The 21,012-nt window shown below is 30.9% G+C and overlaps 1 protein-coding gene across 2 annotated transcripts; it reads right to left on the bottom strand.

The window, feature by feature from the left end:
* Positions 1 to 1,814: 1,814 nt before the first annotated feature.
* LOC132747351 (mucolipin-1-like) lies at positions 1,815 to 19,767 on the bottom strand. 2 transcript variants are annotated; one of them, XM_060736701.1, is made up of 17 exons: positions 19,701 to 19,766; positions 18,790 to 18,830; positions 12,740 to 12,770; positions 12,397 to 12,495; positions 11,278 to 11,423; positions 10,881 to 10,977; positions 10,237 to 10,331; positions 9,706 to 9,838; positions 9,246 to 9,369; positions 8,145 to 8,235; positions 7,652 to 7,751; positions 6,549 to 6,664; positions 5,837 to 6,004; positions 4,285 to 4,416; positions 3,612 to 3,734; positions 2,935 to 3,153; positions 1,815 to 2,650 (listed from the first exon to the last, which is right to left on the bottom strand). In XM_060736701.1, the coding sequence occupies exons 2-17, from the start codon at positions 18,823 to 18,825 to the stop codon at positions 2,375 to 2,377; spliced, it is 1,986 nt and encodes a 661-aa protein (XP_060592684.1). In that variant the 5' UTR covers positions 18,826 to 18,830; positions 19,701 to 19,766; the 3' UTR covers positions 1,815 to 2,374. The 2 variants fall into 2 exon arrangements, with proteins under 2 accessions (XP_060592684.1, XP_060592685.1); XM_060736702.1 differs by lacking the exon at positions 2,935 to 3,153 and having other exon boundaries at positions 19,701 to 19,767.
* Between the last annotated feature and the right edge of the window lie 1,245 nt (positions 19,768 to 21,012).

Genomic DNA, 21,012 nt, shown 5'->3' with positions numbered 1-21,012 from the left:
TTTGTCCTCGTATTTGTATAATATCTTGTGTAATTGTCTCGTTATTCATGTATTATATTTCTTTACAGTTCGATATGCAAGCAAACATCCTGTATCATTCCTATTTCAGCACCTTTTTATCTAAACAAGTGATAACTAGACATAAATTGTATACCGGGCCTCTGTTTTTACACACTTCCCGGACAATCCATCTCACGCATGCGCACTTTGATAACAATCTTTTCATGAATTTTGCCAGAAATTGTTGCTCTTTGTTTTTTTTTTCAAATTATCAAGGCGTTGGTTCATGTCTTTAACATGTATAAACAACAATTTCATACATTGATGGAGGACTTTGCGATATACACTTAACCAAATGAAAGCATATACGCTCAGTTTTATTGTATTGTTTGGTTATAACTATATACAAAATCGGCTAAATTAATAAATGTCACCCTGTAAAGATAAATATAACACTATTGTTAAGTGTTTATAGCATAAACAAGACATTTTAGTATGAGAAAATATCAACAAAATTGTTATTATACATTATCATTTATTTAGGACCGTGGGATTAACCTTAAACATTCATATATTTTAATTAATGTTTTTATTACATAGTTGCTTATTAAAGGAATATATTAATAGATTATATATTGTACAAGTATTAAAATAACAAATATTTTGTAACATGTACTTCTTTTGTGAAGGATGGATAAATTTTTTCATCTCCGGGGCAGTATATCTGCATAAACAGCATTCTTAAGCAGATTGTGAATACACTATCATTCTGATATACTTTAATACGACTTGACTTTATAAAGTGAAATTGATATGCAGTTTTTCGATGCAAATAGAATCACATGTATTATTTGCGTTGAATAAAACGACAAAACGGAGGACAATATTCTTGCTACAGTATAAAGTATTTAGGGGTGTCAAGGTTTGCAAAAATGCAACCGTTTTTACAGCGAGTTTTTAAACGTGTATAATGTTTAATCGACCATACTAAAAGATTAAACATTAACTTTGTTTTAATGATAAGAAAGCACATTCTGTACGTATTTTGTTATACTTGACAATAATTACATAACATAGATATCTGATTATGGAGTAATGTGTCAGTTAGGACTGTACCGTATACGAACAGATAGCGTGCAGTCGGGAAAAAATAATTAAATACAAACAGAATGTCATATCTTATCATAAATAAACAAAGTAATGTTGAACACTAATCTAAGACTTCTTCATCTGTTGGTCTTTACCGACCTAAGCTGTTAAAACGGGTAAGCGTGAGACACTTCAACATGTAATGAAAATAGAATGAAAACCAAAAGACATGTTTTATATAAGCTGCTTTTTATAAACAAACAGTAATTATTTGAGATTTAAAAAAGAACGCTGTAGTTTTATAAGTTATGATGAAGAAAATCTATCAACATCAGAAGTTAAAAATTTTGTACTTTTTTCTAAAGCATGTTTAACGCATTTAAAAATGAATATTTAAAAATAATTATTCAGACTAAATCTATTGCTTTTACCGGGATATAATGTTCTTTGAGCATTGTAATACATGGACTTGTGCCTGGCAAATTTTTTAAAGCTTCTTTTCTAATAAAACTCTAAAAATTTACAATTAATAAATCAATATTCAAAGAGGGAGACGGTAGCCTAGCGATAAAGGTACATGTCTTTCACCGTTTAAGCACTTCTTTGCCACGACCATGTTGACTTACCTAACATAAAACCAGTACCAGTTTGTTTCAGGCAGCACAATATAGAGTGGTTCGAATGAATAATTCTTCTTTGCAATCAAACTAATATAAATAATAATATAATAATGACAAGAAGGTTTATTTACGTAAAAATTACTGAGGTGAAATGAATCATTCATCTTATTTTTTTTACAAATTTATTTTGTTTGGTTGGCTTTTACATTGCACCAACAAAGAAGATGTCATATGGCGACTTTATAGATTACTTGTTGAGGAAGACGTCAGATGCCCTTCCGTGCATTATTTTATTCACGAACGAGCACCCACGTAGAACACCGACGTTCCGTGAGCAAGCTGGAGAGTGAAGTACCACACAAGATTCGAAACTAACATGCATTCATAATCGAGTGCCTGTTTTGTTGGTATACATCGTCATTGCAATTTCAGACAAATTATATTAAAGCATTCAACACTTGAATGGAAGACTTCTATTCTTCGTTTAGAAAGGGATATATAACGAGACTGTTTATATTGTACCAAAAAGTATTGACGCATATTCTTGTAAAACAAAACTTCTTCCTGTGAAAATTAACAAATACCTTATGATTCGACATTGAAGTCTTATATTGCGGATAGAAACATACATGTACTTTCTGCTGGAATAAATAACTTTGTTATTTTTACTTTGATGTTGCTTTACAATGACAACAACAAATTGTAAAAGTATGGCAGCATAAGAAATGGACCAGTGTGTTGAAAACTCCACATGTACAAAAACAACACCTATCATTATTTTCCTTGCCACATCTGTGTCTAAGTAAACTGCTTTTTTCATCAAGCGAGGCACTGTAATACCTTCCACAATTCGCATTTTCTTCGAAATCTTTACACATGAAATACGCCAGCGTCTTTGGTATGTCTTTCGTTTCCTCTTCTTCTTCTTGTTCGTACGATTTCTATAACAGATCAGACGTTAAATAATTCGTATTTAAGCTAGGATATTCAAACAATAAAAGAGTTAAGCAATATACTTACCTTTTTAAGGTTAACTATGGTAAATTTAATTTCTAAGAGACAACAAGATGTAAAAATTGCTTTAATTTTTCATAGAAAGAATACATTTTAACAATTAATTAAAAAAACATAATTATTAGTTATCAATAGCACAGAATCTAGGGAAAAAAGTATAACATCTTAAGAATGACTCGTTCAACTTAAATACAACTATAATTAACTTTACCTTAACGACTTCATAAGCGCTGTTGAACAAAGCTATCAAGAGGTTTAAGACAAACACAGTGAAGATGATAACAAAGACAAAGATGATAACTCTTGAGAATAGATATATTCTTTGTTGGTCTCCAGCCTCTTCCCTTTTTAGAAATTCAAACGATACAAAAATTTCGTCACCATTTATCAACGAAAATAATGTTTCCGCAGTTGTAGAAAGATTGTCAAACTGAAAATTTAACAGTTTTACTCATTGTTGTTATACATCAACCTCAATCACTTGACAGTTTTGGTGAAATATTCACTTTTTTATTTTTCGTGTAGTACTCGGTTAAGATTACATTGAAAGAGTAGAATTTTATCAACTTTAACTGTTTGCGCTTCGACATAATAAGCATTATAGCTTGTGTTTATAATTTTATTTTTATCCTTTTTTCTGCATCAAAGAAAGTTTTACTGTCTCAGTGGAGCACTTGATTTAATTTCAAGCCATTTGTATTTATGATCTGAACAATTCCGAAAGTCAGTGGATTTACGTTAGTACACGAGCTTGACAAATGACAGAAACGGGAGATTGAAGTCTCTCTCAACTTAACAGGAGAAAAGTGGCCATATGGCCTGAACAGTGTCGGTGTGACGTAAAACACTTTAATTGAATGGGATTAGATTTATACAAGACTAAAATACCTTAATATTGTATGGTCCAAGTACAACATATATACAAAACAGAAAACCCACAAAGATGATTGTTACACATGACAAGAAAAAGAGGACATCTACAGCTGATCTTTGGAGTGTTTTGAACAACAACTGAAACAAAAATAATGGACCTCTAAAGAAACAACATTTCTTCATACACTGGTTACAGCACAGATTATTATATTTAGATTAGTAGTTTTTTTATTGCTGATTATTATATAAATTAAAAGTAAATAGCAAAATCAAAATATTGCATTTACGACTGTAAACAGGATGAAAGTATTTTGTTTTGTATTCTGTACCTTAATCTAATTTCTAATCAACAATTACCAAGACTTACTGTCTTTTATTATTATTTGTTATTTGTTAAATTACTGTCGATTTTTACTATTAAGAAACTAGTATGTTCAACTTTAAATATCAATTAGATGTTGAAACGAATACAGAAACATCCATTGTTTCTTAATACTTGTTTTATTTTATGTTGAACAAATGTTCAAATTAAGGATTGGGGCTTATCTATATTTACATACCGTGAATTTGTGATCTTTTAATGCCAATCCTATATTGAAATGAATACAGAAACATCCATTGTTTCTTTATACTTGTTCTATTTTAAAGGAAAAAATGTTCAAATTGAGGATTATTTGTATCTACTTACCGTGAACTTGTGATTAATTTTTATAAATCGTAACATAGAAAACCATGTCAATAAACATCCTGAGCCAATATACACAACATTTTTGTCCCATTCTTTCAAAGGCTGTTTAAAATCATTGTCCTCCTCACCGAGCTTAAAGTATAAATAAAGTATTAGTAGAAGCAGTTAAGGAGGCTTAATAATAGACATAAGAACGGTATGTATTAAAAGGTATTTTTTTTATTCGCGTGATTTTCTGTTCCGTATATACTGCTGCAAGTAGCCTTAAGCACATTCTTTCAAACACCTGAAATGCTTTGGACTGGACAGAGCTCTAAGCAAATTTATTCATATATAATCTTAAAAGGATACCGTATATCAGGTTATTTTCGCGTACGGCAAATTTTCTCGATTTTTGCAGTGATCTTAATTTAGCGAATCTAATTTTAGCGATTGTATTGTACATTGTTTTTTTTTTTAGATGACAATGAGAGCACTCTTTTTGACAGCGAGTTATTGTTTTCACATTTGAAACTTTATTTTCCATTTAAGTATTGATGTATTGTTCGGTATTTTACACTGTTTGCCTCGTCTCACCTTATTGTTACATGTAATATGTTATTGTTAAGATGGTTATGTTTGCAAGGTGTGAATTATCTTATTATATCGGAAACCAGGTAAAAAGGCGTAAACAAAAATACATGTTTCAAATTGCTAAATGTGTCGCTTGATATATTTTATGTCCCTTAAAAATATTTATAAAAAGACCAAACATATTTAATTCAACCATGGATATTGATATTTGTTAAATTGATTTGTAGGTATCCGAAATCCCTGTATTAAATTGAATGAAAATTCAGCGAATCTTTTTTTTGCGATATTCATTACACGCGAATAAAGCGAAAAATAAGATACTCCCGATAAAACCTAATATCCGTTTTTTTTTCCTCCAAAAACGACAATTAGTTTAACTGTGTATCACATACCCGTTCCGCTTTTGCTGCTCCGAAAAAAATATATTGCGCGTCATTTGTGTTATAGAAACGTAGTGTTAAGACGCGCTAAATGTAAGCGTAACACCATAGGCACGTCAATGAAAAAATATTCTTTTTTACTTGAAATAGTCTTTATTTTGTATATGTGATAAATATAATATTATATTCGTGTTCATTTCTGTGTTTATTGAACTCGCTGAAAAATTTGCAAGAGACTCGCATAAAACAATATTCAACTCAACTCGTTAAACAAATTCAGTATTGCAATCATTCAATATTGCCTATATTTCTATCATAAATTTCTTTAAAATGCCAAACTACTTGCTTACTTTCTCATTTTCACAGTGAACAAAACATTATGGTGAAACGTACTTGCATTGTTTATCTTTTTTAATATATATAGTTGCGACGTTGAAAGATAAAACCAAAGGAAGCATCGACGTATGCCTTCTCATAAGAATTAAAACCTTAAAAAAAATCGCTTAGCTTTGACTTTAAATTGCAAATACTTTGACCATTCATTTAATAATAATTTATGAACGTGTGAACCTTTTTTGTTTTATATAAATTTGTCTTACCGTTGACGCTATCCATACAACACCCATCAATGTGAAGACATCACCAATAATGGATGTAATATACCACCATTTTATATTACATAAATACTCACTCCATGGAAGATTATCTTCTTCGCACGACCCACCGTAGATATGATGATAATTAACCTTCATGTATAAATATGTTCTCTACTCAAAAAAAAAAGATATAACTTTAAAGATGAAAATTAAAATGAAAATTTTATGCGCGATATCTCTATGAAAGACAATTGAATATGATCAAACTTGTTGGAAGGTATGTAACACAGGCGACTGTGTATTTCATTGAAACAGAATACCAACAATATACATTAGATAATTACTCAGACACTCTAAGGAATATTATTAGTTTCGCTGGAGGAATTCTTGATAACGTCATATGCCATAATATTTTCTCATGTAGAAATATGCTATCTTATTTAAAATGAACCAAACTACAACTCAATATAAATTATTGTCCTTAGTATAGCTTGTTATAGGTCAAAGACAATTAAGCGGTGTGTCTTTTAGGATCCTTCTCAAGCGTAAAAAAGAGTAGTACAATGTACAAATTAAGGTATTATAACGTCACATGCCTTAAGCTCGGCAGACATAATCTATTAGAATACCAATATATGAATCAAATAACTTGGACTCTACCAGCAATGAAATGTTCATGATGTGACAAATTACTTTAATGCGACAGGTTACTCACATACAATGTATAGATTCCCCCAATAAATAAAAGAGCATCACCAATCACAGTGGTCCATGACAAGAATTTAACTCGCTTGTCCACATAACCGGTGTATCCTCTACATTGTGGAGAATCTACAATACGAAAAGTTATCCCAATACTGGATTAAAACTTATGAAATTCACGTATTATTTTGATTCAAAGCATATGCATGAATAAGCGTTGTCAGGGGCAAGACCCTTTATACTCATTGCAAAGTATTGGTTAGGCACAGAAATGACTTTTCATCAAGAAAGTTTTTCAATAAGCTTAAAGCTTTTAACACAATTGAAATAAAATAAATTCGTATAAACTAAACTATGCATTATTGTGATGATTACTTTGTAATACGAATTAACCATTGTTAGAAATAGTTAAGAACTTAAACAAACTATAATTGTGATGGTGAAATATTATCTGAATTATTATAAAATTTCAAAGCAAGTATATATGTTATACCGATTTATGAATATTGCGTGATAGAAAATAATCCTGCAAATTGTATGTTCTGTTTTTAACTTATAATAAATTTTTGATAATAAGATCTTCCACAAACATTAATACAAATTGATGTTTCTCTGCTAACCTATTTTGATACAAGCAATGTTATGATGTAACGGTGTTTTCTATGCGGTATATCATTTTAAATGCTACAGTCCTAGCCTGGACAAGAACAAATACCTGTCATTTTGGTGAAATGGATACATAAGGGATAAAAATATTTTTACTGACTTATAGGTATTTGAAAAGATCTATGCAACATGAGCATAATTATATAGTTCATCAAACATTTTTGGAATCCATTCATCACAATCACTTGCCATTTACAGCAAGTGCGAGTGGAATATTGCAATAAAAAGCTCCTTGTAATTCCGATCAATACATTATTGTCACAATTCAAATTGTATCATCTTTTGCAATCACAGAAAGAAGATGAATTTCTACATAGTCATTATTCCCACTAGAAGTTCAGCTAGACATATTTCTTCACAATATACAACTGAATTCATAGATGGAAAACATAACAAAAATAACACTCCCTTTTATAAATTATTTGTCGTGGAAATAAAAACTTTTCTAACCCTTTTGCGAAAAATTCATTTTAGAACATGATATTGGCATTGTATAAGTGCTGAGACCAACGTTAACCTGCCCATTGTGGTTATTATCATCAAATGTTACCTGTAAACAAAAACAAAATACTTTTTTACAATTTCAAAAATAATTATCACCAAAATATAAACTTACAGAATTTGTTATCAGCTATATTTATCAGCAAATATTTTGTATATAAAGTTAAGGAGAGAAAAATGTAATGTAATCACAACCTGTCAATTGACCTCGTAAAATAAACATACTAGTATATATAATCCTATAACATTGATTCGCTCAATTACAATGACAATAAGAAATATATGTTTCGCGTGAATGAAAATAAAAATTTTCAACGAAAAGAGAGCACATATCGTATGCAAAATGATGCGATTGAGTTTTCTGTTTTATGTTTCGTTCACCGATTCATTATATCTGTGGTTTCTGCACACACAAAAAATGCAATTATCCATAACTACTTACGTTTCCATATATATGCTGACATCTGAAATCGTTGTATGACTTGCTTACTCTTAGAGTGTGCAATGAAAACATTATGTTGAAAAGCAACATTCTGCCAAGAAACAAACATAAAATTAAGATATGATCCTTAATGCAATTAATCAATTCAATTTCTAATAAAGTTATATACCTATGTACTCTTTATCAAATTGTTTTTAAGTTTTTATAATTATAGCCATCCGTACTCTGAGACTCATTTTTTATATATTTATATTGAAATCATTTTAGCTTTGAATTGACTATTCCAATTTCAAAACAGGACAAATGCATTATCCTTATTTACATCGTTAAAGGCTAATTATACTAACTCTGATGATCGCATGAACAATGGAACAGATCTAATAAAGATTTATTCACAATCACTAGTATGGCATTTTACTCAATATATCAGTTTTTTATTTAGCCACTTAAGATTTTCGCGTTTTTTCTTCCAAACACATGTTTTTGAAATGTCTGTTTATCGACACTTAACTTTGTTGTTCTTCAATTACTCGAGGCCAAATTTGATAAAAAAAAAACCAAACCCATCCTTCAATTTATTGTTGGTTCTTATTCTAGAATAATATGGGGACACTAAAAAGGTTATCGGTAGGTTTCCAAAAACCGATGATTACTCATTTGCCTACCCATGCTTACATTGTTGCAAGGTGAAAAGTTCTTTATGACATGTGCTAAAGGTTCAATTGCTTTTTAACCTTAAACGAACTTTAATGAGGTCCTGATCCTCAAAACATAAAATTTGTAATTCTAACATATATCAGCTAGGACACTCAATACAGACAGATATGCAAAAATTAGTAATAAAAAAGTACCCAGAAAATGAATTGAAAATCGTATATTTGTGCTATTCTTTGCCCGATTTAGTAAAGCTTAACAATTTTGGATCATTTTTCACAATTAGAATAACTATCATGCAAAATAAGGGAGTGAGCGAATGATCTGAATGTTTGCATATATGTTATTGGTCTAGACCTACATTAATCTACTAATTAATTTCAAGTCCTATCAGAGTCCCTTTTATGTGTTATTGGTACATAATTAAACAAAAATATAGATGTTTACCTGTCAAGAGAAGATGAAATATTGAGCATGTCTAGCTCCTCTGTTATATTGTAGCTATATAATGTGTTGCCATAGATATCCTCGTATTTTGACAATCCATAGTATGGCTCAAAGTTTTTATTGACTAAATAGATATATATCTTATAAAGCAAATTGGAAATGATTAAGTAAAAAGTGTAAATAAGCATTTTGTAAAATAAAACAATAAAAATTAAATAACATACCTTTGTTTAATTTATGTAATTTAATTAAACCTCTACCAAATCTACCAATATGTTCTACATTTGTCCGCACATTTATTTATGTTAAGCATTTTGTTATATCTATTCTTTTTACAATGAAAAGTCTTGAGGATATTTCTACTAAGATTTTGGACACTGTTTTCCAGAATGCTTTTAAAATTCAACAATCCCTTCCTCTTCTCGTAAATAATAAGATTGTTATCAAACAACTCACTTACTGTTCGTGACAATTCTGGTAAAATTATGGAATCCATGATCGTGTTCCAGATCAAAATAAACGAGATTTATCGTTACAGAATCACTCTCAAATCTCTTGAAATATCCAGTTGCTGTAACTTCAGCGTTCAAGACCTGGAAAAATGCACGTACAATCTTAAAATAAAGCCTCTAATACCCCTACGTAGAACAGTTGTGTCAATTCAAATAATATTTATATTCAAAATGTAAATTGTAAATAGAAATAACAGTGTGTATCATATTAAATAATTGGCTGGTTCTTCAATTCAACGCTTTAATACATTGTTCCATTGCTGTTTTGATTGTTATGATAACAAGTTAAGCATTAATTTATATTATGTGTGTTTAAAGTACACACATAATTTCAAGGAGTGGTAGTAAGATATTTGTCCAAATAAATATATTTCAGTTCAGTTTGTTCTCAATTTGTAGATGATTTCATAAAAAAGATAAGAATAGACTGATATGAATGTGATTAAATCTTTCTTCTGTTACAGAAATGATAACATTACATTTTCGACGGCATAATTGATCCTCTTTCGTAGATCTTCCTGATTATAAACAGCGAACTTCCCAGTAGATGGAGGATATGGCAACGTCTCAAAACCTGAAACATGTAATGTATTTCCATAAAATATGGTGCAATGCTAAATTGGCACTAGAGGGTAAGACACATTCAACTCCTGAACTGTCATAGCGATGGTTTTAATATTTTGATAAATTCAGAGGGTTTTTTAAATCTTTTTCTGCATAAAAAGGATATATTTGCGGTATTGTCAATCTAAAAGATATTCACTGATTCTTAATGCTTTTATTCTTCATTATGAAATTACCGGAGTTGTCATTATGCTTTTACATTATGGTATTAAGATTTGAAATCATAGGTCTTCAGTTGATATCTTACATCTGTTATTCAGCTAAATAATCGATTAAAATTAATATTAATACCCTTCTGCCTTGTTAATAATGCAAATTAATCACTTGATATTCATGGAACCCTCCGTGTAAAGCCTTTTACTTCAGTCACGTATTTATCAATATATTCTATAAAAAAGTAACAAATAAAACCAATTTAAAACAGACATATCAAACTAAAATAATCTAAACATCAATGAGTTTACTTGTTCCGGCTGTCTAGATTTAAGAAAAATCTTACTTGCATCCCAATGTTTTAATAAGTTGTGATGTAACGCTATGTAACCATCTTCTATGCTACTGAACACAGTTTCACGACAATTTCCTATTTCAAATGTCTGTAAAATAATACGTTTGATAAATAATCTTTCTTTTATTTGTCCCAAACAAAAGTTTTCTTATTGAAAAGGAAAAAGACAGTAAACATGTATCATTTGATCGTTTAACAGAAAATTCAACTGTCATTGAAAAAGTTATTGCCATTTCGAGAATTTTCTATCTAATGTATTTTTTATGATTTTTTGTATTTCTAACAATATCAAAAAATACGGACATATATTGGTGAATATGTTTACATTTTGGTATGATTAAATCCTCCAATGTGACCGGTTTAAGAAATGAAATTATTCTTTACATACCATCACTGTGAGGTACCAAGTCTTTGCGATGAACACAGCAAACCAAACTAGGTGAAAGAGACTTATCCAGCAACCATTTCTCTTCCACTTTATTGGCGAAAATAAGAAGAATCTCAAGGCGAACACTAGCCAGAGAGTGCCTGCATCTTGAAATTTCATTAACATATAAAACTGGGAGTCATTGTATCCAAACATTGAATTTAATATAGAAGGATTTAAGATACTCTTATAAATAAGCATTGAAATTTACAAATTCATATCCACCTAAGGGCATAGTAAATAGAGAATCTCTATCATTCTCAAAAAGCAATTTAAGGGTGGCAATCTAGAAATTTCTTCAACTGTCATTTTCTATTTCAATATGATTGCTGTTACGTCATTCTCTGGACGAACAAGACTCTTCACTCAGTGATTACTTCGTATAACTTTGTTCGCTGGATGTACAAATTATGTGAATACCTTTTTATTATTTATATACATGAAGAGTTCATATACCTTGTACTTGGATTTATCAGTATGTGAACAGACATTGCTGAAATCAAAAACTTAAATCTAATGCGTTAATCAGTACATTGATATTATTAATCTAAAAATTAAAATAATGTTCATTAAAATGCATACAGTCCTGATCTACCATGTCAACTTGTATTAAATTAGTATTTAAAGCTGAATGCCTCCAAATCAGCCAAAATATTCCAAGAAAATCAAATATGAGAAAAAATTACTAAGATTTCAAGAAAAGTATAATATTACAGAAAGTAATATATTCAAGATTCTGGTAATTATTTTCATGTAATGTGCGATTAATGTCTGATTTTGCAGTATTTATCATCAAAGTTTACTGCGTAAACAACGCATTAAGGGACATTTTTGCATATTTCTAAATTCCATTTCACATTTACATGACCGTTTGCAATATGTTAAATTTTACTTTTTTGTTAACTTCACAATATTTTACTTTTAATGAAATTTCAAAACGTTCATCAAAATCAGCATGAATCTGAAGGCATAATGTTAAAAGTAATCGACAAAAAACATCAATGATGAACTTTAATCAATTTAATTAGATATTATCCCTTTCTTTTTCGACATTTCTTTTCGTCAATTTACATTATTTACCTTTTTGTTTAGACGGTTCTGGTACGAGACTTTTTCTATCTCCTTGACGTGTAGAATGATCATCTTCACTGACGTTGTTTACAGATTTTGTAATTTCTACTGCACAATTAATTTTATAAACATTGTTTAAACTTCAGTTGAGTATAGATTTTATCAATAATATATACTACTTCACATCAATGTTATCATTTAAGAGAGAAATTACAAACGTATTATTTCCAATTTATATTTTGACTTTATAACTGTATTCAAGTAGCATTTAACATGACTGTTTACTTTTGTGATATTGTTAAAACAATTTTAAGATATAGTTTGAATATCTTTGTTTCTTGTTTAAGTTTACCTTCAACTTTAGAGTCGCTATTTATGGAATGCTGCAAAAAGAAAGGGAAAATTGTGAGTTATTTATTCGTTGTTAAACATATTTGAATTTTTTTTCTTATTTTTTTTTGGTGGTGTTTGACCTAGTGAGGCATTTCTGCTTTTTGTAAACATTGAATTTATTAATCAAAAGGAAAAATATTCTTTAAAAATTGATACATCCTGACGAAATGCAACTAACGAGGATACTTTTTATCTACACTTTTTATCTCATACGTCTTTTATGTCAAGAAACTCAGCATATTTTTATTGTGTACCAGTGTTCGGACAATGACTTATTTATAAATAGTGGCAGCCGATGTAAAGTGTACATGTGTTCGGATAGTAATTGGATTGTGGATCGTCATAATATTTCTCCAGTTTCTTTTGGTAATTTAACATTTTACTCCAATTTCATAAATGTTAAAAACAATGCAGCCGAGAGGAGGTCACAATCAGTATATTCAATTAATAATAGAAACAGTTTCCTGTCCATTTGTTTGCTACTGTGTGGGGATGTCCACCCTTGTCCAGGTCCTGAAAATTGTAAGGAGGGATGCAAAGCTCTTGACAACGAGTACAAAATTTTTAATAATCGTGGACTCCATTTTATACATGTGAATGTGAGAAGTGTACTTCCTAAGTTAGAGGGCACATAAATCCAGTGCAGCGTGCATAGGTATATTGGAAACATGGCTGGATGTATCTGATTTAGATACGGAAATTCAAATCCAGAATTATAGAATCATTCGTCGGGAACGAGACAGGCATGGTGGCGGAGTTTGTCGTTACATTCGTACTGACTTAACTTTTAACACAAGAAGCGATCTACAACACGAGCAGCTAGAAGCGACATGGGCGGGTACCCTTCTTCCTAAAGCTAAACCGATTCTTGTGGGCATTATTTACCGACCTCCAAAACAGTTGGAATTTATTGGCATTCTTGAAGACTTGTGCAATAGTTCTCCTCATTTTATTGAACATGAAACACTTATTTTAGGTAATTTAACATTGATGTTTGTAAACAAAGAAATAAGCCAGTGTGTCTTTTAGTACTTTTCTTAATATGTTTCATTTTAAACAGTTAATTAATGAGCACACTAGAGTGTGTCATACATCGTCTTCTACCATAGATCTTATTATTGTGTCTGACGTAGACAAAATTTCTCAGTCAGGAGTCTTAAGTACATGTTGTAGTGATCATTTTACTATTTATTGTATAAGAAAAGTTACTAAAAATTATGTTGGCAAGCATAACACTATTAAAGCACGTTCAATGAAAAATTATAATAAGAATGATTTCCAGCAATCTTTACTTGCAGTTGACTGGTCTCCTGTATTATTATGTGACTGTGTAACTGAAGCTTGGATTTTATTTCTAAATGTTGTTGATAACATTGCTCCTGTTAGGGAAATGCGTATTAAACAACGTACTGAAACATGGATTAGTCCAGAAATTTTACAATGTTTAAATGATAGAGATAGAGCTTTTCATTTGTATAGAAAGAATAAAACTCATGAACATTTTGAGAATTACAAAACATATAGAAATAGAGCCAATGAACTTATTTTTATGGCGAAAAAGAACCATTTTAATAATTCGTGTGACAATCATAAAACATGATTCAAAGACCTTATGGAAATCCCTTAAGGAGCTTGGTCTACCATCTAAAAAGGATAATTCATGTTCTAAGATTAATATTGGATTAAAAATAGGTGATGAAATTTGTTTTGATAAACAAAAGGTTACTGAAGAATTTAACATTTTTAATGTTGCATCAAATCTTACAGCAAAATTACCTCCATCATTAAACATTTTTGGTAAACAGTTTGTATCTTCTTTTTATTTTTCAAAAAGAATTATATATAATAATTTTTCTTTTTCATTGATGTCTGGTAAGCGTGTAATAAAGTATTTGAATAAACTAGTTTCAAACAAATCCGCTGGTCTGGATGGTATTCCTTCACGTTTTGTAAGAGATAGCGCATCTATTATTGCCTTTCCTAAAGCACACATTATAAATTTGTCATTGATACAATGCATAGTACCAGATGATTTGAAGGCAGCAAGAGATGTTCCTCTTTTCAAAAAGAATGATAAAACTGAAGTTGGCAACTACAGGCCTATGAAGCATTGTTTCTAAAATGTTTGAAAAGGTTGTCTATGATCGATCAGATTTCTTCCTATCTTAAAGAAATGGACATTTTATATAAGTTTCAATCAGGATTTAGAGGTGTTTTTTCCACGGACACTTGTCTTACACATCTATCTGATTTCATTAGGCTACATATGGATAAAGGTAATCTTGTAGGCATGATTTTAATGGATATTCAAAAAGCATTTGATACAGTAGACCACTCAAACCTTTTAATGAAATTAGAAGCCATTGGCCTTAGTACTGATGTTTTACAATGGTTTAGGTCATATCTGTCTGATAGGCAACAACTTGTGATGTATCTGGTACTTTTACCTCACATGAAAGGGTTACTTGTGGTGTTCCCCAAGGGTCTACCTTGGGACCATTATTATTTTTGATTTATGTAAATGATATGCAGGCTGTTGTTAAAAATAAACTTCTTCTTTATGCAGATGATTCTGCTATTCTTGTTGCAAGTAAAAATAGGTCATCTATTGAAAAGGAAGTGACAGATGAACTACATTCTGTCAGTCAATGGTTAATTGACAATAAACTTTCCCTTCACTTAGGCAAAACAGAGACAATATTATTTGGTTCTAAACATAGGTTAAAAACAGGTTCATCTCTTCATGTCAGTTGTAAAGGGACTGATATACAGTCAACTTCTAATGTCAAATATCTAGGTGCAACACTTGATCAGTCTCTCTCCGGTGAAGCAATGGCAAGTTCTATTATTATAAAGGCCAATGCAAGGTTAAAGTTTCTGTATAGAAAACGTGATTATCTCACATTTCACTCTAAAAAAACTTCTGGTTATGGCCCTCATCCAATGTCATTTTGATTATGCATGTTGTTTCTGGTTTCCCGGGGTTACTAAGTACTGGAAGGATAAACTCCAAGTCACACAAAACAAAGTAATAAGATTTGTTCTAAATCTTGGTGATAGGTCGCATATTGATAATGAACACTTCAAAATTTTAAATTGGCTACCTGTCCAGAAAAGAGTTGATCAAATTGTCCTTTGTAATGTTTTTAAAATAAAACATGGACTTGCCCCTGAATATATGAGAGAAAACTTTATTCCATTAAATTCTGTTCATACCTACAGAACCAGGTCAAGTGAAAGTGGTTGTTATATGCTACCTAATGTCAAAGGTTTTGGATCAAGGTCTTTTGCTTACAATGTATGTGTATTGTGGAATAAACTACCCTCTTCTATTAGGATGGAATCAAAATTATACAATTTTAAATTATCTGTTAAAAACATTTACTTAATGGGTAATTATCTCTTTTAAGGGTGTCTATCCTCTAGTCTTAATATTTATTATTTTATTCATTTATTTTAATTTGAACATTTTATGTATACTATTGTCTTTCTTCAATTTAAAACTATGATAAGTCATTTTCATGCCTCTCTTTGTCAAAACCATCAGTATCTAAGGACCACAATGGAAATAAGAGATTAAAATAGAAAAATACAGATTCCCTAAAGAAAGCCCAACACGGCAAAATTGAAAATGTTGCAGGCTCGGTTTGATTGAGCCTGTTCATGGACGATATTGGAAAGTGCAAGTTACCGTCCACGCCCCTAGCACCGGCTTAAGCAGAATTCAACATTTAAACGTGAAATAGTAAAATTTTGAATTTAGAAACACCCGCAGATGTGTTCATATGGCGGTCATCATGGAACCTTCGATGTGGCACTTCCGTGCCATTCCATGAAAAGCGGCGTATGGTCCCCAAGTAATAAAAAGCGTGTGCCCTAAACGAGAAAACAATGGGCGGAACTTAATAAAATGGAATGTTGAAAGGGGATCAGAGGTTATGAAGCCTGCGTATCACAGATGAGACGTCAAAAGACAAATTTAAAAAGCAGGCAACATACCCTAAGGGTGATTCAACATTATTCAAGTAGGAATATTGGAACCACCCAACTAGAAAATGCCGAAAAGTTGAAACTTGTTCTCTTTCTTGTGTTATCCTTGTAATGATGTTTTTGATATGGTGCACTTCTTATACATTGATATTTGTTTTTATTGTTTTATCATGTATTGGATATGTATTTACCATGTCATTACTGATTACTGAAATAAATAAATCTATCTATCTAAGCATGTTTAATATAAACTATCCTTTTTTCCTATTTTTCTTCTTTTGTAATAAATATTTTCCCATAATCCTAAGTTAATATGATTTCTGAATCAAGACGTTTTCAAAAATCATTTGAAAGTACTGAAACATATCATTTCTGGATACGGCCTTTATACTTTTCTGTGTTCCTTAGACGTTGACCTCGACCTTAAAGTTTTAGGCGTCATCGAGTGACCATGAGCAGTTTTTCTACCATGTTTCACAATCATTGTAGGCTTTTTCCTTCTCAAAGTCATTGATCAGAGCAGGATTGTACAGAACCTTTAACTGGACCTTAACATTCGACCCTATAACCTTAGCCTGAAAAGGGGTCATGTATCGGTCATGGTAAATGTTATAACAAGTTTTTTCATACTTATGCCCACTCAGGTTATTGGTTGTATTAGACTATATATATATGACTGTGACCTTGACTGTTTACCTAAAGACCTCAAAATCAATAAGGCCCATAACCATTCTCCCAATTACATATACAAACAGAATATCTAATAGTTATCAATACATTAAGCAGACATTGAAGTGGCAACCGGACGGACAGACAAATGGATGGACGTTTTTACTGCATTATCTTATGGCTTTTTTCCTTGATCGACGAAACCCCAGAACAACTTTTTGCACTCATTAAAATTTATCCCATTAGTCACTAGTATATAAACTCACAACGTAATGAATCTAATTATGACAACAAGGTCTCTCAACTTCGACACGCGCCATACCGCTGTCATTGACCCAAAATAACAAAACAACCTTAAACACCAATTTAAGGCCTTTGCTTACAATTTCTTACGGCCAGAATAAAAAAAACTGTATAAGGCATGATTATAGATTACAAGAAATACATTGTTTTTGAGAAATCGAGTTCATTCGAAATATAGATATGATTAGAATGGGAGATGAGTACTGACTAAGTTCTTTAATTTCACAATACAAGACGTTTATGTTTGTTATGTGCTAAAAAAAGCAAAAGATTAGAATAAAATTTAAAAGCTCGTGTTTTTTTTTCAACAACGGAGACACCATATACCAGACTCCAAATCGAAATAACAAAGGTTCACACATAAACGAAATTTGAAAACAAAACTCAGTATCTGGCATAATTACCTCAATTGAATTAGAATGTGACATAGAGGCAAATATTTAAGTTATTTAAATATACAGCTCAAATAACCCATATTTATTCTTCCTTTTCTTTCTTATGAGGATATAGGTTCGAAAGCAACTTGCATGTACAGACTAAATCAAACCGAATCTGCAATTTTCATGTTATTTGCTTCCTGGGAATCATTTTGTTAACAGATTTGTAAACATCAGTCAGGTATGCATGGTTTATCCTTAAATAAATTCTTATGTAGTCATCAAAATAATGAGCATGCTTTAATGACATAAAGATGAAGAAAAATAAAAATTAATGTTACTAAGTAAAAGTCTTTTATACAATAAACATGGATAACTGTGTTAAAAATGTTTCTTTTGTAAATATGCAAACTCATAACTGGTAATTATAGTCCAGTGTTCCAATAAATTAGCAATTATATTTATTTATATGGTCATTTGCTATTTAAATAAAAAAGCTCATTGTCAAAACATTTGATTTTAGCTGTTTTAGATGCATTAGCAAGGAATGGAATTAAAGTGAAATCTAAATAGAAGAAACAAATGTTGTAAACTGTTTTAAATGAACAAATCGACGAAACCCTAGAACAACAATGGAAATATAGTTGTAATTATGCAAATAAATACATACGGATTCAGATAGGGGTTGATTTTTTTCTGATGCCATGTTATCTGAAATGGGCAAATACAGTGTATGACAAATATTACCGCACACGATGGTTCAGGCTTCTTTATATAATCACATCACAGGTGTACACATTTAATATATGAATGAATCGTAAAAACGTTTTATTTTAAGAACTAGGGTACCAGCTTTAAGTTCCTTACTATACGATAAATTTGTTGTTATACCGAGTTATAATCATTGTATATTATTATTTACAGCTCCGTTAGGTATAGCAAAATATGACGTATTGAGAGACACGTGTGGCGATATGAAAACCGAGAGCAACCGCAGGCACTTTCCCGCCTTGTTTTTAACTTGCATGTGTATTACTTTTCAAACAACCGTTGTCCTAGTTTTACGACATCCACCTTACGGTAGAGGTTAAGGTTATATTTGGTATAAACCCGTAAAAAACCGATAATATCTAAATAAATTTGGACATTCAATTTCACGATTGATGGATTAGAATGATAAAATAGTCGTTATCATTTTATAAACCTTTCTTCGTGACGAATCCATTTGAAATTAATGTAATCTTGAAATATTATGTGAATATATTGTGGTACATGAATTTTTATAACTTATTAATCTAATATTACTGTTCACATTGCTGTGCGTTGACATTGAATAATCGAGACATTCACATAATTCATACATCCGGCTACTGTCAATCTAAAAGTTTATAGAAATTTTCTCTTTTTCTCAGATAAATAAAATTGCGAGGTGTAAATTGCTTTCAATGTTCATTTCAGTTTTATTTTCAAAATGCATTTTACAAAGTACGTAAACATTTATTAAATTGTTTTAAAATCTGATGAAAATACACTGTTTTATTATTTTTTCCTGATCTGTTATAAATTAGTCATAAATCTTACCTCATTGAAAACGTACGTCCTTCACAACTTGAACAACGTGACTGTCTTTATTGATTTAAATAAACTAATCCCATCTTCAAATCGATTGTTTTCTTATCGGATGCATTTTTTGCAAACCCTATCGGTTGTATAAACAAAACACTTAAATTGTAAATTGTTAAATTGTATGAGGTTGCAATAAAATCACAGTGATAGAAAAATTTATTTTGTGCATCATTTTTATCTGGCTTAAACGCGAACATTTTTTGTACACCTCTCTATGGTGGCTGATTTGGAACACTTTTGTGGGTCGTAATGTCGGTAGCGACAGCATGACAAAGCGCCAAACAGTGCGTGGTCGGACTTTCGTCTGGTCGTCATGTCGCTAACGATGCACGCCAAATGGCGAGTTGTCGTGCGACGTGTTGTTGCGATGTGATATTTTCGCTTGGCCCAAATCGGCTTTGGTATTTATAAAAGCCAAGCGACAGGGCGACATCGTGCAGTTTGACGTGCTTGGCTAGCGACAGGACGACAAGACAGTGCCAATGCGCAGATTGGCGCGTTTTGCTGGCGACAAGACGAAAAGGCGATGACGATATAGTTCGACAACGCAACACGCAAAGTGTAACAAATCAGCCACCATACATCTCGGCAATACAAATGAAATAAGACCTTATAAGTTCTGTTAAAGGCCCATTATCCCTCAGAATGAAATCATTTTTATCTCACAAAAAGACTTGTTTTTGTTGTTTTTGTTTGTTTGGGGGGGGGTTCTGTGGGTTTTTTTGTTGTTGTTTTTGTAGTTTTTTGTTGTTGTTGTTGTTTTTGTTTTTTGTTGTGTTTTTTTTTTGTTTTTTTTTTTTTTTTGGGGGGGGGAGGACTTTGTTTCAGTTTCCTAAGACATACACATTTATTTAGCTGTAAAACACCAAACATGCTCTTAATCCATTTTAAAAACAGTATTAAACATATACTTGACATTTGAAAATATAGAACATAGAACATAGAAATGTTAAAAAAATATTGAGGATTTAAGTTCAACTTTTTAATTTTAATCAATTGAATAGATAAACAACTACAATTGCGGTTTTAAGCTAATATCAGTTAGAATTACATGTAAAACATGTGTATCAACTGTATCTTACGTAAGTAACTCGGGTTACTTGGTTCAAATGTTGTGCTATATTTTGTTAAGCTGGAAAATGGATTTTCTCAATTTCTTTTTTCTGCTTTAATATGTTTAAAGAATTGAATAAGCGTATCAATCTTGTATACCATGAATAGTACAAATATATTTACTTTATGCAAGTATATGTTGCACTAAGTTGCA

Source organism: Ruditapes philippinarum, unplaced genomic scaffold, assembly GCF_026571515.1.
Source record: "Ruditapes philippinarum isolate M1 unplaced genomic scaffold, ASM2657151v2 ctg4567_1_1_1_1, whole genome shotgun sequence".
Lineage (NCBI taxonomy): Eukaryota > Metazoa > Mollusca > Bivalvia > Venerida > Veneridae > Ruditapes > Ruditapes philippinarum.
The sequence above is the reverse complement of the archived record's forward strand: the minus strand, read 5'-3'. Positions and strand labels throughout refer to the sequence as shown.

Bases quoted from the DNA above. Each gene is read 5' to 3' on its own strand.
- LOC132747351 (XM_060736701.1), bottom strand. From the start codon at position 18,825: ATGGCATCAGAAAAAAATCAACCCCTATCTGAATCC. The intron at 9,370-9,705 runs GTAAGTGAGTTG...ATATCTATTTAG, and splicing joins TACCAGAATTGTCACGAACA to TCAATAAAAACTTTGAGCCA. The intron at 6,005-6,548 runs GTGAGTAACCTG...TTTTTTGAGTAG, and splicing joins GGGGAATCTATACATTGTAT to AGAACATATTTATACATGAA.